Source organism: Ochlerotatus camptorhynchus, unplaced genomic scaffold, assembly GCF_037179485.1.
Source record: "Ochlerotatus camptorhynchus isolate MF236.1 unplaced genomic scaffold, CSIRO-AGI_Acam_v1.1 ptg000530l, whole genome shotgun sequence".
NCBI classification, from domain to species: Eukaryota; Metazoa; Arthropoda; class Insecta; order Diptera; family Culicidae; genus Ochlerotatus; species Ochlerotatus camptorhynchus.
Genome location: NW_027041014.1, coordinates 1122370 through 1137222, shown reverse-complemented (window position 1 = coordinate 1137222; position 14853 = coordinate 1122370). Strand labels below are relative to the sequence as shown.

Here is a 14853-nt window from a genome sequence, read left to right as displayed (position 1 = left end):
TACCATATGTTTTAGTGAAAATAAGGTTCCTGTTGACTGATTCAGAAAATCCATTGTCGTATAGTCCTTTCGTAAATTTAGTCGTTAGAATGTTCTCAATATACTACCATGGATGCATATGAATATAATGAAATCTTTACTGTGTATGTTAACTTTTCCAAAATCTTTCTTTAAATCATCGAAGTCCACGATCGACAATCTTATTGTGTTCTACACAGAGCATTCATCATTTGTTTCTCAATATGCCCATACTTATAAGCTTTATAGATGTAGCAAACGACGATTGCAGCAATGTCAACTCACTTATTGTTGGTTTCAGTTAATGATACAAACCTATGCAAACTATCCACAATCATGTAAACACAACCATAACCACAAAAGCAAAGACGTCAAACGCAACGATGGCCATCAAAGCAATACGGAAAGTAAAAGTTCTTAGTAGGACTGATATGCGTTGAATTTCCTACTTCATAGCTAATTTCTCGGCATAACAATCCCACTGAATTGGCTTGACTAATTTCATTGAAGGTAATTTCTGTACTTTTCACTAAAACAAATTGATTCTGTTGAAATGTGAAAATGCGCTAACTTAAGGCTTGTACTCGAAAAAAAATGCACAATTTTTATCCGTATGTAACTTTTTTATCCGTTGGTAAAAATTGATGAAAATCTGGGTATAACTAGTTTGGAGTGAATTGTTTACATGTGCAAAATTTCATAACAATCGGTTCAGTGGTTATTAAGATGTCATCGAAACAAGAAGAAAATCGCCGGAGAATTTTGCGCGCCGTCATGGAAAATCCGACTGCGACCATGAGATGGATCGGAAGACAACTGGAAATCACCCATACAACTGTTTCTCGGGTGGTAAAATCGTTTAAAGAGTCCCAGACGACCGAGCGGTGGGCTGGAAGTGGAAGAAAACCGAAGACAGCTGATCCTGGTGAAGGCCCGGAAGGTTTTGGATTATTTCAAGCGTAATCCGAACCTTTCGATTCGTGACGCGGCTCTGAAGGCAAAGTGTTCCGCCTGGTTCGTTCAGCAAACCATGAAACGAGCTGGGCTTCGTGTATTCAAGGTCCGGAAGGCACCGAACCGGCGTGATCAACAAAACACGGCGGCCAAATCCCGCGCAAGGAAGCTGTATCGAGAGTGGTTAACGAAACCGATGTGTGTGGTTATGGATGATGAAACCTACATCACGGCAGACGCAAAGCAGATACCGGGGCTGGAGTTCTACGTTGCAAAATCACGGTTTGATGTTCCGGAAGACATAAGAAAGAAGAAAGTGGACAAATTCGCCAAAAAATACTTGCTCTGGCAGGCTATATGCCAATGCGGTAAACTGAGTAAACCGTACATCACAATGGGTACCATCAACAGCGAAATTTACCGCACCGAGTGCCTCCAGAAGCATCTGTTGCCCTTCCTGCGGTCCCACGGAGGCGAGACATTATTTTGGCCGGACCTGGCAGCATGCCATAACGCGCGATCGACGTTGGATTGGAACAGAGGCAATAACGTTGTTTTTGTACCAAAAACCACCAACCCCCCAAATTCACCAGAGATTCGTCCGGTGGAAAGATTTTGGGCCATAATGAAGGCCAAAGTTTGAAAATCGTCCAAGGTGTTTAAGAATGAGCTGGAGTTGAAGAAAGAATGGATGAAAGTGACAAAAAGGTCGGCTCCACCATTGCACAAAATGTAATGAGGGGTCTTAAGGGAAAGGTGCGGGCTTTCAGCGATGGAAAGGAAATTGAATAAAGTAATTATGCCGAAACATAATCCATATGTATTAATTCATCCACTGAAAGTTTCAAGAAAATCCGATAAATTATTTCATGGAGCACAGAATCATTCATAAAAGGTTGAAAGTACGGAAACATTTTAGAAAATCACGGAATCTGTACTGTAGTACTGAATTACTGCATAATGCTTGAACTCACTTCAGAAAGTGCTGAATCACTTCGGTACCTGCAGACATGAGTAAGCATGCGGTTGATACTCCATTATTGTCAGGTCATCTGAATTACACAGAGAAGCAGCAAACGATTCGCGGGACTAGCATGCATCTGCAATGTGTAAAAACTGGTGATCTCATACTTTACAATAAACAATAACACCACCGGTCGCGTCCAAATGTAGGTCAATTAGGGAAGGGAAAGGCATGTGTTAACGTGATTCTGGCTTTGTTGGAAACCGAGAAATCCTCCTCACATCCGCGAATTTTTTTTTTAAAGTTTTCAACAGGATTCACTTAAGGGACTATTGATTCTTATCGTTAAGCCATATAAGTACTCAACTGTGACACATCGAAATAGGTCTCGATTTTGGCAACATAGATGAAGTATAGTCAACTCTCCACAACTTGATGTCCACTAACTCGATATCGAGCTATAGAACCGTAGTAAACATTAAGGTCAAGGCTACTGCGATAGCGAATTTGTATTGGGATTGATCTTCTATAACGCAATAATTCTATAATTCGATGGCTCCTTCAATATCAAGTTACATTCCCTATCGATTGGTGCACTGTAGTTATGTTTCCAAAAACGAGATCTATTTATTTACATTACATTAGGAAAGTTTGGAATAACTTCAGAAAGAACTGAGCAGCTTGAGAAAAGCTTAGGATCACTTTGAACAGTACTGAACCATTTCAGAAAAGCTTTGCACGTACAGAATCACTTTGAACAGTACTGAACTTTGCAAAAGTTTTGAATCACTTCGGAAAAAATTGGAAACACTGTATCGTTCAGAAAAGCTTGAATTCAGTATGTATAATATTGAATCTCCCAAGGATAGGCTCACTTCCAAAAGTGTTACATTTTCGAGACTGATTTAAAACAATCGGCAGTGATGCCAAACCGTGGCTCTTGGGAACGTCCGAAACAAGAACTTGATATAAACGGAAAAACCTGGCACTGAATCAGTAAACGTATCTCTGGATGTTATTTCAAATATTTGCGTAGTTTTTTTTTTTTCAGAACCTTGCTTTGACCATGAAAATTTCAAGAAATGAATCACGTTTTTTCCTGAAATTTGGAGAAAATTATATTATATAGTATTATTTAAGATAAATAAAAAAAAACAAAAATGAGGGTGCTTGGAAAATTTGACGGAACTTTTAGAAATTAAGAATATTTGCAGGACCTTACCACCTATAGAGAATGGTGCTGGTCATCGTGCAGCTGCGCAAAAGTGCAAATGTTTTGCAAAGTTCCATATCAACTAGATAATACACTATTTGAAACAACGTCATCAACGTCAGGGGCAGACGCAACGTTATTTAAGGCAGATTTATATTTCAAGGGCGCAGGGTGGGTTGAGTGCGACTAATTAGCTCAAATTTTAAGTACACAGCACTGAACACAGCTGAAGAACAAACCCAAATGAGATTCTGTTTATTTGTGCTAATTCTGCAACATCAACAGATAAATATGGTGTGACGTACTTTGAAGTATTTTAAACTGGTTTGTTATTTGAAATGCATTTTAATTCGCAAATGGTCACTCCGGTTGCTGTCAATAATTATTATTCAGTAAGTACATGAATATTGGTTGAACATGCTCGGAGCCTAATTTTGAATTGGATTGGTACTGAATTTTGACATCTGAAAATTAAATTCAATTAAGGCTATTAAATGTCAGACAATATAAAAATTTTGAACGTAATGTTTATTTAATTTTGCATAAAGTTTATAATTCAATTATATTGTAATTATTATTAAATTTGCCAAAAAATGCAATCTCGTAGTCCTACATCAATAATGCGATCGTACTTGGGACACAACCCTTATTTATTTTAAATAATAATGTAATTTTTATGAGAGCTTATTTTTCAAACAAACTTTGTTCCCCCAAATGCATTGCGTTTAGAATATCTCGAGAAGATGTTATACAAACCCAATCGAACCCAGCCGCCTCCAGCATGGTCTTGCTTTGTAGCTGCGGCTTTACTATCTGAGCTAAAGGAGGCCCCTGGTCACCATGAAACTGGCACTCGAATCCATGCTGATGGTTTCCTAGGTGATTCAAGGAATCACTAGTCTAGCTTACACATTTTTCAGACTTTTAATTGTGTTGTCGAAAGCGGAAGCGTTTGTTGTCTAAACCAGAACGTGCGAAAATGTAAACGTGCCATAAACGGAAAACTACCGTACTAGATAACGACACGTTGTTCATCGAAATAAAAATGTAGTAGGACAAGTCAATCTTTCGATACAAGGACCATTACATCAAATTGAAACCGCTTAATAATTCATTTATTTTAGATAACTGATGTGGTCCAAAAACTCGGTATTGGCTTTCCTTTCCAATGTGACGCACATGAATTTCGCCAAGCCCCAAAGTCGCCAAAGCAATCACCGCATTGTTTGGCCCTGAAGTTTTTCGTCTCACGCAGAATTTCCCAATCCAGTCGGACTCCAATGAATTCCGCAAAACCAACCCAACAACAGCTGCAACCGGCAGAGGAGCAATCTTTTTTGGAAGCCCCGCGCCAGTTGCAACATATTTGCTAACATTCCTTTAGTGGCTTTCGCCGTATATACTATTAGGGCGCGTGAAGTTTGTATGATGGATGAGTGTCAAATTTGAACGAATTTGGTTATGATCTGGATTTACGGGGAAATGAAACGAACCAATTCATTTGCTTGCCAAACAAATAAGTATTGATCAAAATTCACTAAGTCTCCGAAAATTTTTGGGAATGCTATGCAGAACATCGTTGTCGAAGACTGCAAATCGTTTAGACTTCTGAGAAATGAAGTTATTATTGTTTTAAGTTAGACCTATTTCTCCACGCATACCTACAGGCGCATATATGACCTTGTAGGTACGTGTGGTACACTTGGCCTAAAGTGAAAAAATAGTAACTTTTTGTACAAAGATCAAATCGATCTGCAGGGTTCGACAAACTTGTTTTGTATGCTATTCTCAATCAAAGTCCAAGATTTGGTGAAAATAGAGCATTATTTGGATTTTTGGCAAACAAATGAATAGGATCGTTTCGTTTCCCATACCCCCTTGTATGGGAAACGAAGCGTTCCTATTAATTTGCTTACCAAAAATCCAAGCCCCCTTGCTTATTACGGATGTCACTTCAAGGTGAAAACTTGTCACTTGTCGTTGTCGTTGTACGGCAATCACGGCTCTTATTCTGAGTATGACTTCCCTATCACCGTGTAGTGAAACCTGTAATAAGGCCCAAGATTTTAAATTCTTCCGCAAATCGAGATTATAACCCAATTCGATCAAGGGAATGTTGGGAACCTGAATACGCATTGAACGAGCTGTGGAGAACAGGGGATTGTAAAGCTGTCCCACCCTAACATACAGATATAACAGCCGCAGCGCTTTTCCACTAGCCTTGGCTCATCTTTGCTATGTACGACGACGATCACGGTTCGCTAAGTCCAAACAAAACCATACTGGAACATTATCAACAAAGAAAAAAAAACTCACCTGCAATAAGCTCCTCCACAATCAGCCAGTATCGATCGATCAGACCGGACCAGTTCCGTCCGGTGTGGTACTCTTCAGCGGCCATCTGAAAGACGAACCGGGACCCGGAAGCAAAGTCCGTAAAGTTTCCGGCAACGCTCATTCTGTCGCTGTTGTGGCTCCTCCAAAATCCGCGCACCGACAAAACCTGAACAGCTGATTCGTTATTTTCACCACCAGCACCACTCCACCGCGGGGGTAGGCACAAATATGGCCTAGTTTTGGAGGTTGGATCTTTTTAAGTCGCGTTGTGCAACCACTCTATTCGGATCAAGCTGCGCGCACTATTTGAGATGTGGAAAACTGCTGCAAAGCTTCGATCCGGCCGTTTAGGCCGATTTATTGATTTGCGTAGACTTTTTTTTTCGGGTCAATTTCACGCCTTTTCACACTCGCGCTACTTGATTGAATCACTTCTTATGTTTAAGATCGGTATGGTAGCACCAAACTCTGAAATCGATTTTCATCGAGTTGAGCTGACGATCGCAAAGTTCTTTACTCAAACGGAGTGGTTCTCAGCCGCGCGCGCGCATTCAAGATTTTCGCAACCTCACCGAACTTTAAGGAATTACGTGTCAACGATCAACTTGGATGCTAGGGGATGAAACCCACCGCCGAACCGAACGAACGTGAAACGACAACTGACAGGTACAGGCGACCAACCGCGACACAAGAGCCTTTTCGCGACCTCCCTAGAGCGAGTTGATCCTAGCATCGAGCACACAGCGGGAAGCTGTTCAACATAAAAACACACACACATCTGCAGCGGAAATCTAGCGGAGAGTTCGCGGAAAAGTCACAACTCACCTCCACGCAACCGCGGAGAGCAGCAGCGAGAGAACTCACCACGATCGAGTCATTCGTCCTTGGCGGTGTTTTCAAGATTCTCGTCGTCGTCACTCACACACACACGCAGAGCCAATCGTGCTGGAGAAAAAATCTCATCGCGGACCGTGATGTGATCGCGTGCACCTCTCGCCCGTTGAGACGGTATCAGTCAACTCTTCCACACTGTGTCACAAGAGCATCGCGATCGTCGAGTCGTCGCGTCGTTCCGGGTCGGCGGTTGCGGGACTTGAGTGAGGATTTCTTTCGCCGGCTTATAGTCACCAGTAAAACATGCGGAATAGCACCTGAGCACATGAGCAGTCAATGTTGACCACGATCGACACTGGCAAGCGGGATTTGCTGTTTACTAACAATTTTCTGCTGATGCTAGCAAATCTGCAGTAAACATTAACTCGGTACAATTGTTGACCGCCGTTCGGTCACTTTATTCGGCCGTTGGCAGTTCATATGGTAAAAGTAGTGCAGCAGAGAGCAATAGTCAGCGTTTACCTGTCCGAATAATTGTGAAGCAGTAGGTCACATTTTAAAAGGGGGAGGTGACGCAATAAAAAACGAACATTCCGAGCAATTAACGGATGGCTCACGTCGTGTCCGAAGTGGCAGATTAATCAATTTTCATGTACCTCGGTTAGTTTTAAAATATTCTATCGGGGGAAAATTGAATAATCTTGATTTGAAATTTTTGAATTTTTGTTCTACCGTTTCTCTACATTTCATGGAGACGCAATACACTTTATAATTTAGGCATATGTTTATAAGTTAAATTTTAAACATTCATACCTATGTATTTTAGAACAGTTATTTTTCATTTGCTTTTTTATTTTTGTTTTCATTTACGTCACACACGAAACTTGACGTCTATTCTCAACTTTGTGGTTTTAGCACTTGCATAGTTGTACCATTTTTGCATTCGTAGAGTTAGACAAATATAGTGATACTCTATGACAAGGGAAGTCTTCTAACTAAATAGCCGCGCTTTTACTGTAGACAATCATAAAAAATACATGTATTTAATTTTTGATTGCTTATTATATCGAATATTTGATTTCATTTAAATGATGTAAATTGTTCAAACAGCTGCTGCGAACAAAGTTTAATTCAATTCATAATTGTTAGGAAAGCTTCATTCCTAGATTGGTCTCAAATGTGGCTACTATTGTATGCCATGACTGCCTTAAGCAGATTTCGTTGATAGTTGTTGTGGCTTTCAGGAACTTTATAGTTCATCCATGTTTTGGCGAAATCGTGGTGAATTGCTTCGATTGTCTGTTCTGAATATCGTACAAGTCCTTTTTTTGCATTAGTGCAAAATCCAGTTATGTGGAATTTAATAATATGAAACTGCGGAGTTGTTGGAAGTCTTAAAGCTTCCGAACTTTCACAAAATTCGTCGATAGCTTGACGATACTCATCAATAAGTTCCATGCCAAAACATTTTTCTATAACCGAGCCAAGATTTTGCATCGTAAGGGCATATTATTTTAGACCAACTTCAAGTAAAACTTTTTTTTTTGGTTAGTAAAGCACGACAATGTCTTCCAGCAAAACCAAATTGCGCATGTCGAGTTGCATTTGCAGCCTTAGCCTTTCGTGCAGTCATTACCGCAAAATAAAGATTTGTTTACACAATTGAAGAAGTCTCTAGCTTCCTTCTCCTTTCCACCTGATGCCATACAACGTTCTGCAAATTGCTTTATCGAACCAAGCGTTCGTGGTTCACCTGTGGTAGTAAAGGGCGAACACGAAATTATTGCGACACATTCAACAGGGCATAACTTTTTTTACCATTGGGTAAAAATCAACCAAATTTTGCACACTTTCTCATTGATGTGTATTGTGTACATGCTGTCAAACTCGAAGTCGTGTTTTTCGATTCAACGAAAATGGAGGTGAACCAACGCGAGTTGAGAGAACAAATTCTTTCCAAACACCTGGAATTTCCTGACCTGTCGCACCGGCAGTTGGGAAAAATGTTGAACATTCACCATTCAACCGTCTCCAGAGTGTTGAAGCGGTTCCAGGAGCGGTTGACGTTGGACCACGGCAAAGGAGCTGGAAGAAAACCGAGACCGGAGAACAAAAAGACGGAGGAAAAGGTGAAGCGGATGATTAAAGCAAATCCCAACGTCTCAAGCCGTGATTTGGCTAAAAAGATCGGCATGTCGCAGAGCTACGTCCAGAATGCAAAGAAGAGAGCTGGACTACATACATACAAGGTACAGAACTTCCCAAACCGCGATGAGCGGTAACAATCGACGGCTAAAACTCGGGCACGGAAGCTCTACGAGAAGATGCTGACAAAATATGGCTGCTGTGTGATGGACGACGAAACGTATATAAAAGCCGATTTTAAGCAAATTCCGGGGTTGGAGTTTTTCACCGGCAAGAGCAAGTTCGATGTGGACGACAAATTTAATAAGAAGAAAATGTCGAAGTTCGCCTCCAAATATCTCATTTGGCAGGCCATCTGCTCTTGCGGACTGAGGAGTGAGCCTTTCGTGACAAAGGGCACAGTAAATGGCGAGATCTACAAATCTGAGTGCCTCGAGAAGCGCCTTTTGCCGTTCTTGCAGCAGCACGACGAAGCTCCGCTATTTTGGCCAGATTTGGCATCATGCCACTATTCTAAAAGTGTCCTGGAGTGGTATGAGGCCAATTCTGTCCATTTTGTTCCAAAGGACATGAATCCGCCAAACTGTCCGGAGCTGCGCCCGGTGGAGCAGTACTGGGCAATAATAAAGCGGGAACTTCGGAAGAGCAAGAAGACAGTCAAAGACGAGAAGGATGTTAGGAAACTTATTATAGTTCCCTGTAACAGCTGAAAGACTTACCTGTAATACCTAAAATACTTACCTGCAACATGTGAAACCTGAAAACAAAATTTATATAATTGTACTTACCTTGCATTACATCTACCTTGAATTCGAACCAATAATATAAATACCGTGCGCATTAGTTTTCCTATATATTCAACCCTGCGCGCTAAACGAACATGCGATAAACGTCAAAAAATAAAATTCATTCCAAGAAAGTTCTCGAAGAGTAAACAACAAACGCTTTTTTTCATCGTCCGAAAGGTTTTGCTAGTCCGTTTTACCGTCGGTTTTTTTCACGGGAAGATTGTGTGTTGAAAGCAGAAAAGGGCTGCTTTACCGTTCAAGACGTTTTCCAGTTGCCTTCGTCGTCGTCGCTACAGATTTTGGTGCCGAAACCCGGGATCATTTCCCGTTGCAGTGTCATTCGGAGGACTTTCACACGGAAAGGTAACCTCAACCACCACGTTGGTTGCTCAACAGCACTGGAATTCATCGAGCAGCAGTTCCTCCAGCAGGAAAATAAGCGTATCATCGTCGTCGTTTGAAACCGCTGTCGACACAACCCAGCAGCACAAATTGCAGTCCCTCGCACGTACAGCAGTAGCCGATTCGTTATTCCCAGCAGAGCGGTGGTCGCCCAGAGTGCAGTTGGGGTTAGGAGGACGCAAGGTGGTAATAAGAAGCCGTAACACCAGGTACTTGACTGCTTTTTTTTGGTGAAGGGTTTGGCAAATAAATATGACGCCCCCAAAGAAGACAAATAAATTAACAAAATTGAAAATTTTACACCGTCGGCGAACCAACGTTCTGGGTTCTGCCAATTTGATCAAGGCTTTCAATGATGCTTACGATCCCACTAAGCAGGATCAAATTTCCGTTCGTATTAAAAGCCTTGATAATTTGTGGCGTGAATTTGAAGAGCTTCAGGATGAAATTGAAGTTCTGGAAGATGCGGAAGAAATATTTAGTGAAGAGCGACAAGAATTTCAAACTCTTTACTATGAGCTGAAGGCCTCGTTGCAAACTAAACTTCCCCCACAACCACCCACACCACCTCCACTTCCAGTGAGAGAAATCGGTCCCGTATCGACTCCAGTCTCGTCCAACATACGGCTTCCTGAAATTAAATTGAAGGAGTTCTCTGGGAATCTCGATGATTGGGTGTCATTTCGTGATCTCTACGTTTCGCTGATTCACTCCAATCAGCATCTCACGGCGGTCCAAAAATTGCATTACTTGCGTGCAACGCTTTCTGGAGAAGCGGCTCGTATAATTTCTTCGCTTGAGATTTCTGCTAACAATTATGCCGTGGCATGGAATCTATTAAAGGAACGTTTTGAAAACCCAGCATTGCTTATCAAACGTCATATGTCTGCCTTGCTTTCGATTCCGTCCCTGAAGAAAGAGTCTGCATCGGGGCTTGCAGAACTCGCCGACGAGTTTGACCGTCATGTGCAACTGCTGGATAAACTCGAAAACGCTGAGAACCACTGGAATTCGTTCCTGATTGAGCGGTTGAGCCAATGCCTAGACGTTGTTACACTCCGTGAGTGGGAAACTCATGTTTCCGAAGGAGACCGTGCTACATATCATGAGCTGCTCGAATTTATCCACAGGAGATCACGAATTATACAAACCCTTAAGCTCTCCCACCCGGCAAGCACCCAATCCGAGATCAAGCATGCTAGATCGCGATCTATCGTCGCCCACGTTGCTTCAGAAAATGTGCCAAAATGTTCATGCTGTAAAAACGCACATTTGTTATTCCAGTGCGAGCAGTTCAAAGCATTGTCGCCACACCAACGATTTGAACTCGTGAAGAAGCAAGGGCTGTGTATCAATTGCTTGAAGGGAACGCACCAAGCGAAGAATTGTTCCAGCGGGTCATGCAAAAGTTGCGCCAAGAAACATCACTCGTTGCTGCATTTGCCACCACTCTCGACATCATCTGACCTTCAGTCATCAGCAGCAAACCAACCATCTGCATCGACCAGTAAACCCGCTGCAACAAATTGGTCGCAATCCTGTCAACTATCGCATTTCGTACCTTCGCGAAGCTCACCGTCGGAAGAGCATTCGGTTGCCTCACCACCGGTTAAATCGTCGTCTCGTTCGAACCCGTCGCGCGATTTTTGCCTCCCCTCAACGTCGGGTACCTCCACCGGTCTCGCTACAGACATTCCTCCACCAACCTCGTACTCAAGTGCAGAAGTGAAACCTAAAATACAGAAGACTACAGTACTACTCTCGACAGCAGTGATAAAAGTGAAAGATGCAGACAACAACTTTTCGTTCGCCAGAGCTCTACTGGATAGTGGTTCCCAGCCAAGTTTCGTATCCGAAGCACTTTGCCAAAAGCTTCGTTTGAAGCGTACGAAGCTGAATTCACCAGTAAGCGGGATCGGACAGTCAACTGTGAACGTACACTATGGAGTAACATTATGTCTGGCCTCTCGTTTCGAAAACTACACTGCTACTCTCGACTGCCTAGTTCTGCCGAAGCTCACCATCTCGTTACCTAGTCACCATATGGATGTATCACGTTGGAGAATTCCACGCCATCTTCCTCTTGCTGATCCACAATTCAATATCAGCCAAGGTGTGGACATTATTATCGGCGCTGAATTGTTCTTCGACCTGCTAGAACATCAGAACATCTCCCTCGCCACTGGATATCCATCCTTGCAAAAAACAGTATTGGGATACATCGTTTGTGGAAAATTACATCAATCATCTCCAGAAGTGCCAGAAGCGCAGGCCAGCCATATCTGCGTGGAGGATACACTCGACTCGCAGCTCGAACGCTTCTGGGAGATCGACAATTTTGATGATGGTAAAGCTCTCACGCCAGATGAACAGTACTGCGAAGAACATTTCCAGACTACCGTCGCTCGAGATGACACAGGCCGCTACGTCGTACGACTTCCACTGAGGGACGACAGGCTACCGTTGCTTGGGGATTCGTACACTCCCGCGCTCCGAAGGTTCCTGCAAATGGAGAAGAAGTTCGCCGCTGATCCTGATCTTCGTAGCAGCTACCAGCAGTTCATGGAAGAGTACGAGAGGTTGGGACACATGGAGTTGATTTCGCGCGCGCCGCGTAGCCCACAGTTTTTCTTGCCCCATCATGCCATCCAGCGCCCAGAGAGTACGACCACCAAAACACGAGTGGTATTCGATGGTTCCTGCCATGGATCTTTGCAGCTGTCGCTAAATGATGTTCTCTATGTCGGACCAACAGTGCAACCAACTTTACACTCTACCGTTGTCAACTTCCGTATGCCTCGATTTGCAGTAACGGCCGATGCGGAAAAAATGTTCCGACAGATATGGTTGCACCCAGACGATAGAAAGTTCCAGCTAGTCATTTTTAGAAAAAGTGCTTCGGATCCGATCAGCATATATCAGTTGAAAACTGTCACCTACGGTCTTGCAAGTTCGCCATTTCACGCCACGCGTGTTCTAAACCAGCTAGCCATCGATGAAGGAGAACGCTTTCCTCTGGCTGTACCAGTTATACGAAAGGGTGTCTACGTAGATGATGTCATAACCGGACACGATGACCTGGAGACCATGGGCGACACTTGCAAGCAGTTGATGGCTATGCTAAACACGGCCGGGTTCGTGCTTCGCAAATGGGCCTCGAATAGCACAACGATTCTCAACAATGTTCCGGAGGAGCTATGGGAGACATCCACTGAATTAGAGCTCGATCGATCGCCAGCAGTCAAAACTCTGGGCTTATTGTGGTTCCCGCAGCAAGACGTGTTCAAGTTCAAAGTCCCTGTGCTACCAGATCTTAACATCGTAACCAAGCGAATAGTGGTGTCGGAAATGTCTCAACTTTTCGACCCGCTTGGACTTCTCGGACCCGTGGTTCTAAACGCTAAAATGTTCGTACAAAATCTTTGGGCCGCACATTTGTCGTGGGATTCTGAGCTTTCCGCAGAATTGGAAACATGGTGGAAGAATTATCGTAGTGATATCTCCAAGCTCCAGTCACTCGAAGTTCCAAGACGCGTCCTTTGGAACACTCAACGCAAGTATACGCTACACTGCTTCTGCGATGCGTCGAAGAAAGGGTATGGATGTTGTGTTTACGTTGTTTCCCCAGATACACACGGAAATTTGCAGTCCGAATTGCTCACGGCGAAATCACGTGTCGCTCCTTTGCGTGGACATTCGATCCCACGTCTGGAGTTGTGTGCAGCTCTCCTCGGTAGTCAACTGGTCCACAATCTTCAAACAAATACTGACTTTACCGGACCAGTAGTATTTTGGAGTGACTCTACAATTGTCCTACACTGGATAAAATCCAAGTCAAACTCCTGGAAGATCTTCGTCTCCAATCGAGTCGCTGAAATTCAACGTCTTACGAAGGGTTCGCAGTGGAGACATGTATCGACTGAGGTCAACCCTGCTGATCGAATCTCTAGAGGGACGCTTGCAACCCAGATTCTTAACGACAAGTTGTGGTGGCATGGGCCAACATTTGTTACCTCCCCCGTCGAGCATTGGCCTCAGCATGTAATTTCCTTGCCATCTAAAGAAGAGCTGGAGGGAGAGATGTGTCCAGCAGTTTCACTGCATTCAGTCAACGTCGATTCAACCATATTCGACAGATTCTCCGAGTTGGCGAAACTAATACGAACTGCCGGATACTGTCTTCGATTCTACAACAATTGTAAACGTACGAAGCACGAACGAAACGTTTCTGATCTGGTGCCAGAAGAAACTAACGTTGCTCTGAAAACATTGATTCGCCTCACCCAGCTCCAAGAATTTCCCACGGAAGTTCGCCTGTACGGAAAAATACAAACCGGAAACATCCAAATGTCGTCAAAGTCACCGCTCAAGAACCTGAACATAACCATGGACGACTTTGGGCTTCTTCGTATTGACGGGCGTCTGAGAAACTTGGATGCACCGTTTGACACTCGCCACCCCATACTGCTTCCAGCTGATCACCGATTAAGCTGGATGATCATGAGGTCCATTCACTTGCAAACACTCCATGGAGGTCCTTCACTATTACTCGCTACGATTCGGCAAAGGTTTTGGCCACTCCGGGGTCGAGACTTGGCTCGCAAGGTTGTACGGATGTGCGTAACCTGCTTTCGTTGTAGACCTACATTAACAAACCAAATCATGGCACCTTTACCATCCGTTCGCTTGAAGCCAGCCCGAGCCTTTACTTATTCTGGGATGGATTACTGTGGGCCGTTTTTCGTCCGTCCATTGAGTGGGAGAGGAGCGTCGGTCAAAATGTACGTCGGTTTATTCGTATGTATGGTGATGAAGGCCGTGCACCTCGAGGTCGTCGCTGATTTGTCGTCCGCCGCGTGCATAAACGCCGTTAAACGATTTGTCGCGCGTCGTGGTCGAGTCCTCGAGTTGCACTGCGATAACGCGACCGCATTCGTCGGGGCGGACCGCGAGTTACGATCGTTGCGCCAACAGTTCCTGCAACAATTCCATGACAAGCAATGGGGCGATTACTGCGCAGGAGCTGGCATCAACTTTCGGTTCATTCCTGCACGTTCTCCTCATTTTGGAGGGATATGGGAAGCTGGAATAAAGTCCTTTAAGTATCATTTTCGCCGTATTATGGGACAAAACTCTTTCTCGGTGGACCAGTTTCTCACTGTCGTAACGCAAATTGAGTCTATACTAAACTCTCGACC

General features: G+C 43.6%; 1 protein-coding gene across 1 annotated transcript in view; it reads right to left on the bottom strand.

The window, feature by feature from the left end:
* Positions 1–5615, bottom strand: part of LOC135713073 (very long chain fatty acid elongase 7-like) — a 102291-nt gene extending 96676 nt beyond the window's left edge. Inside the window, exon 1 of the mRNA XM_065236181.1 lies at positions 5466–5615. Within this exon, the coding sequence (XP_065092253.1) occupies positions 5466–5607 (142 nt within the window). The 5' untranslated portion in view covers positions 5608–5615. The remainder of the gene's footprint in view (positions 1–5465) is intronic.
* Positions 5616–14853: the final 9238 nt, after the last annotated feature.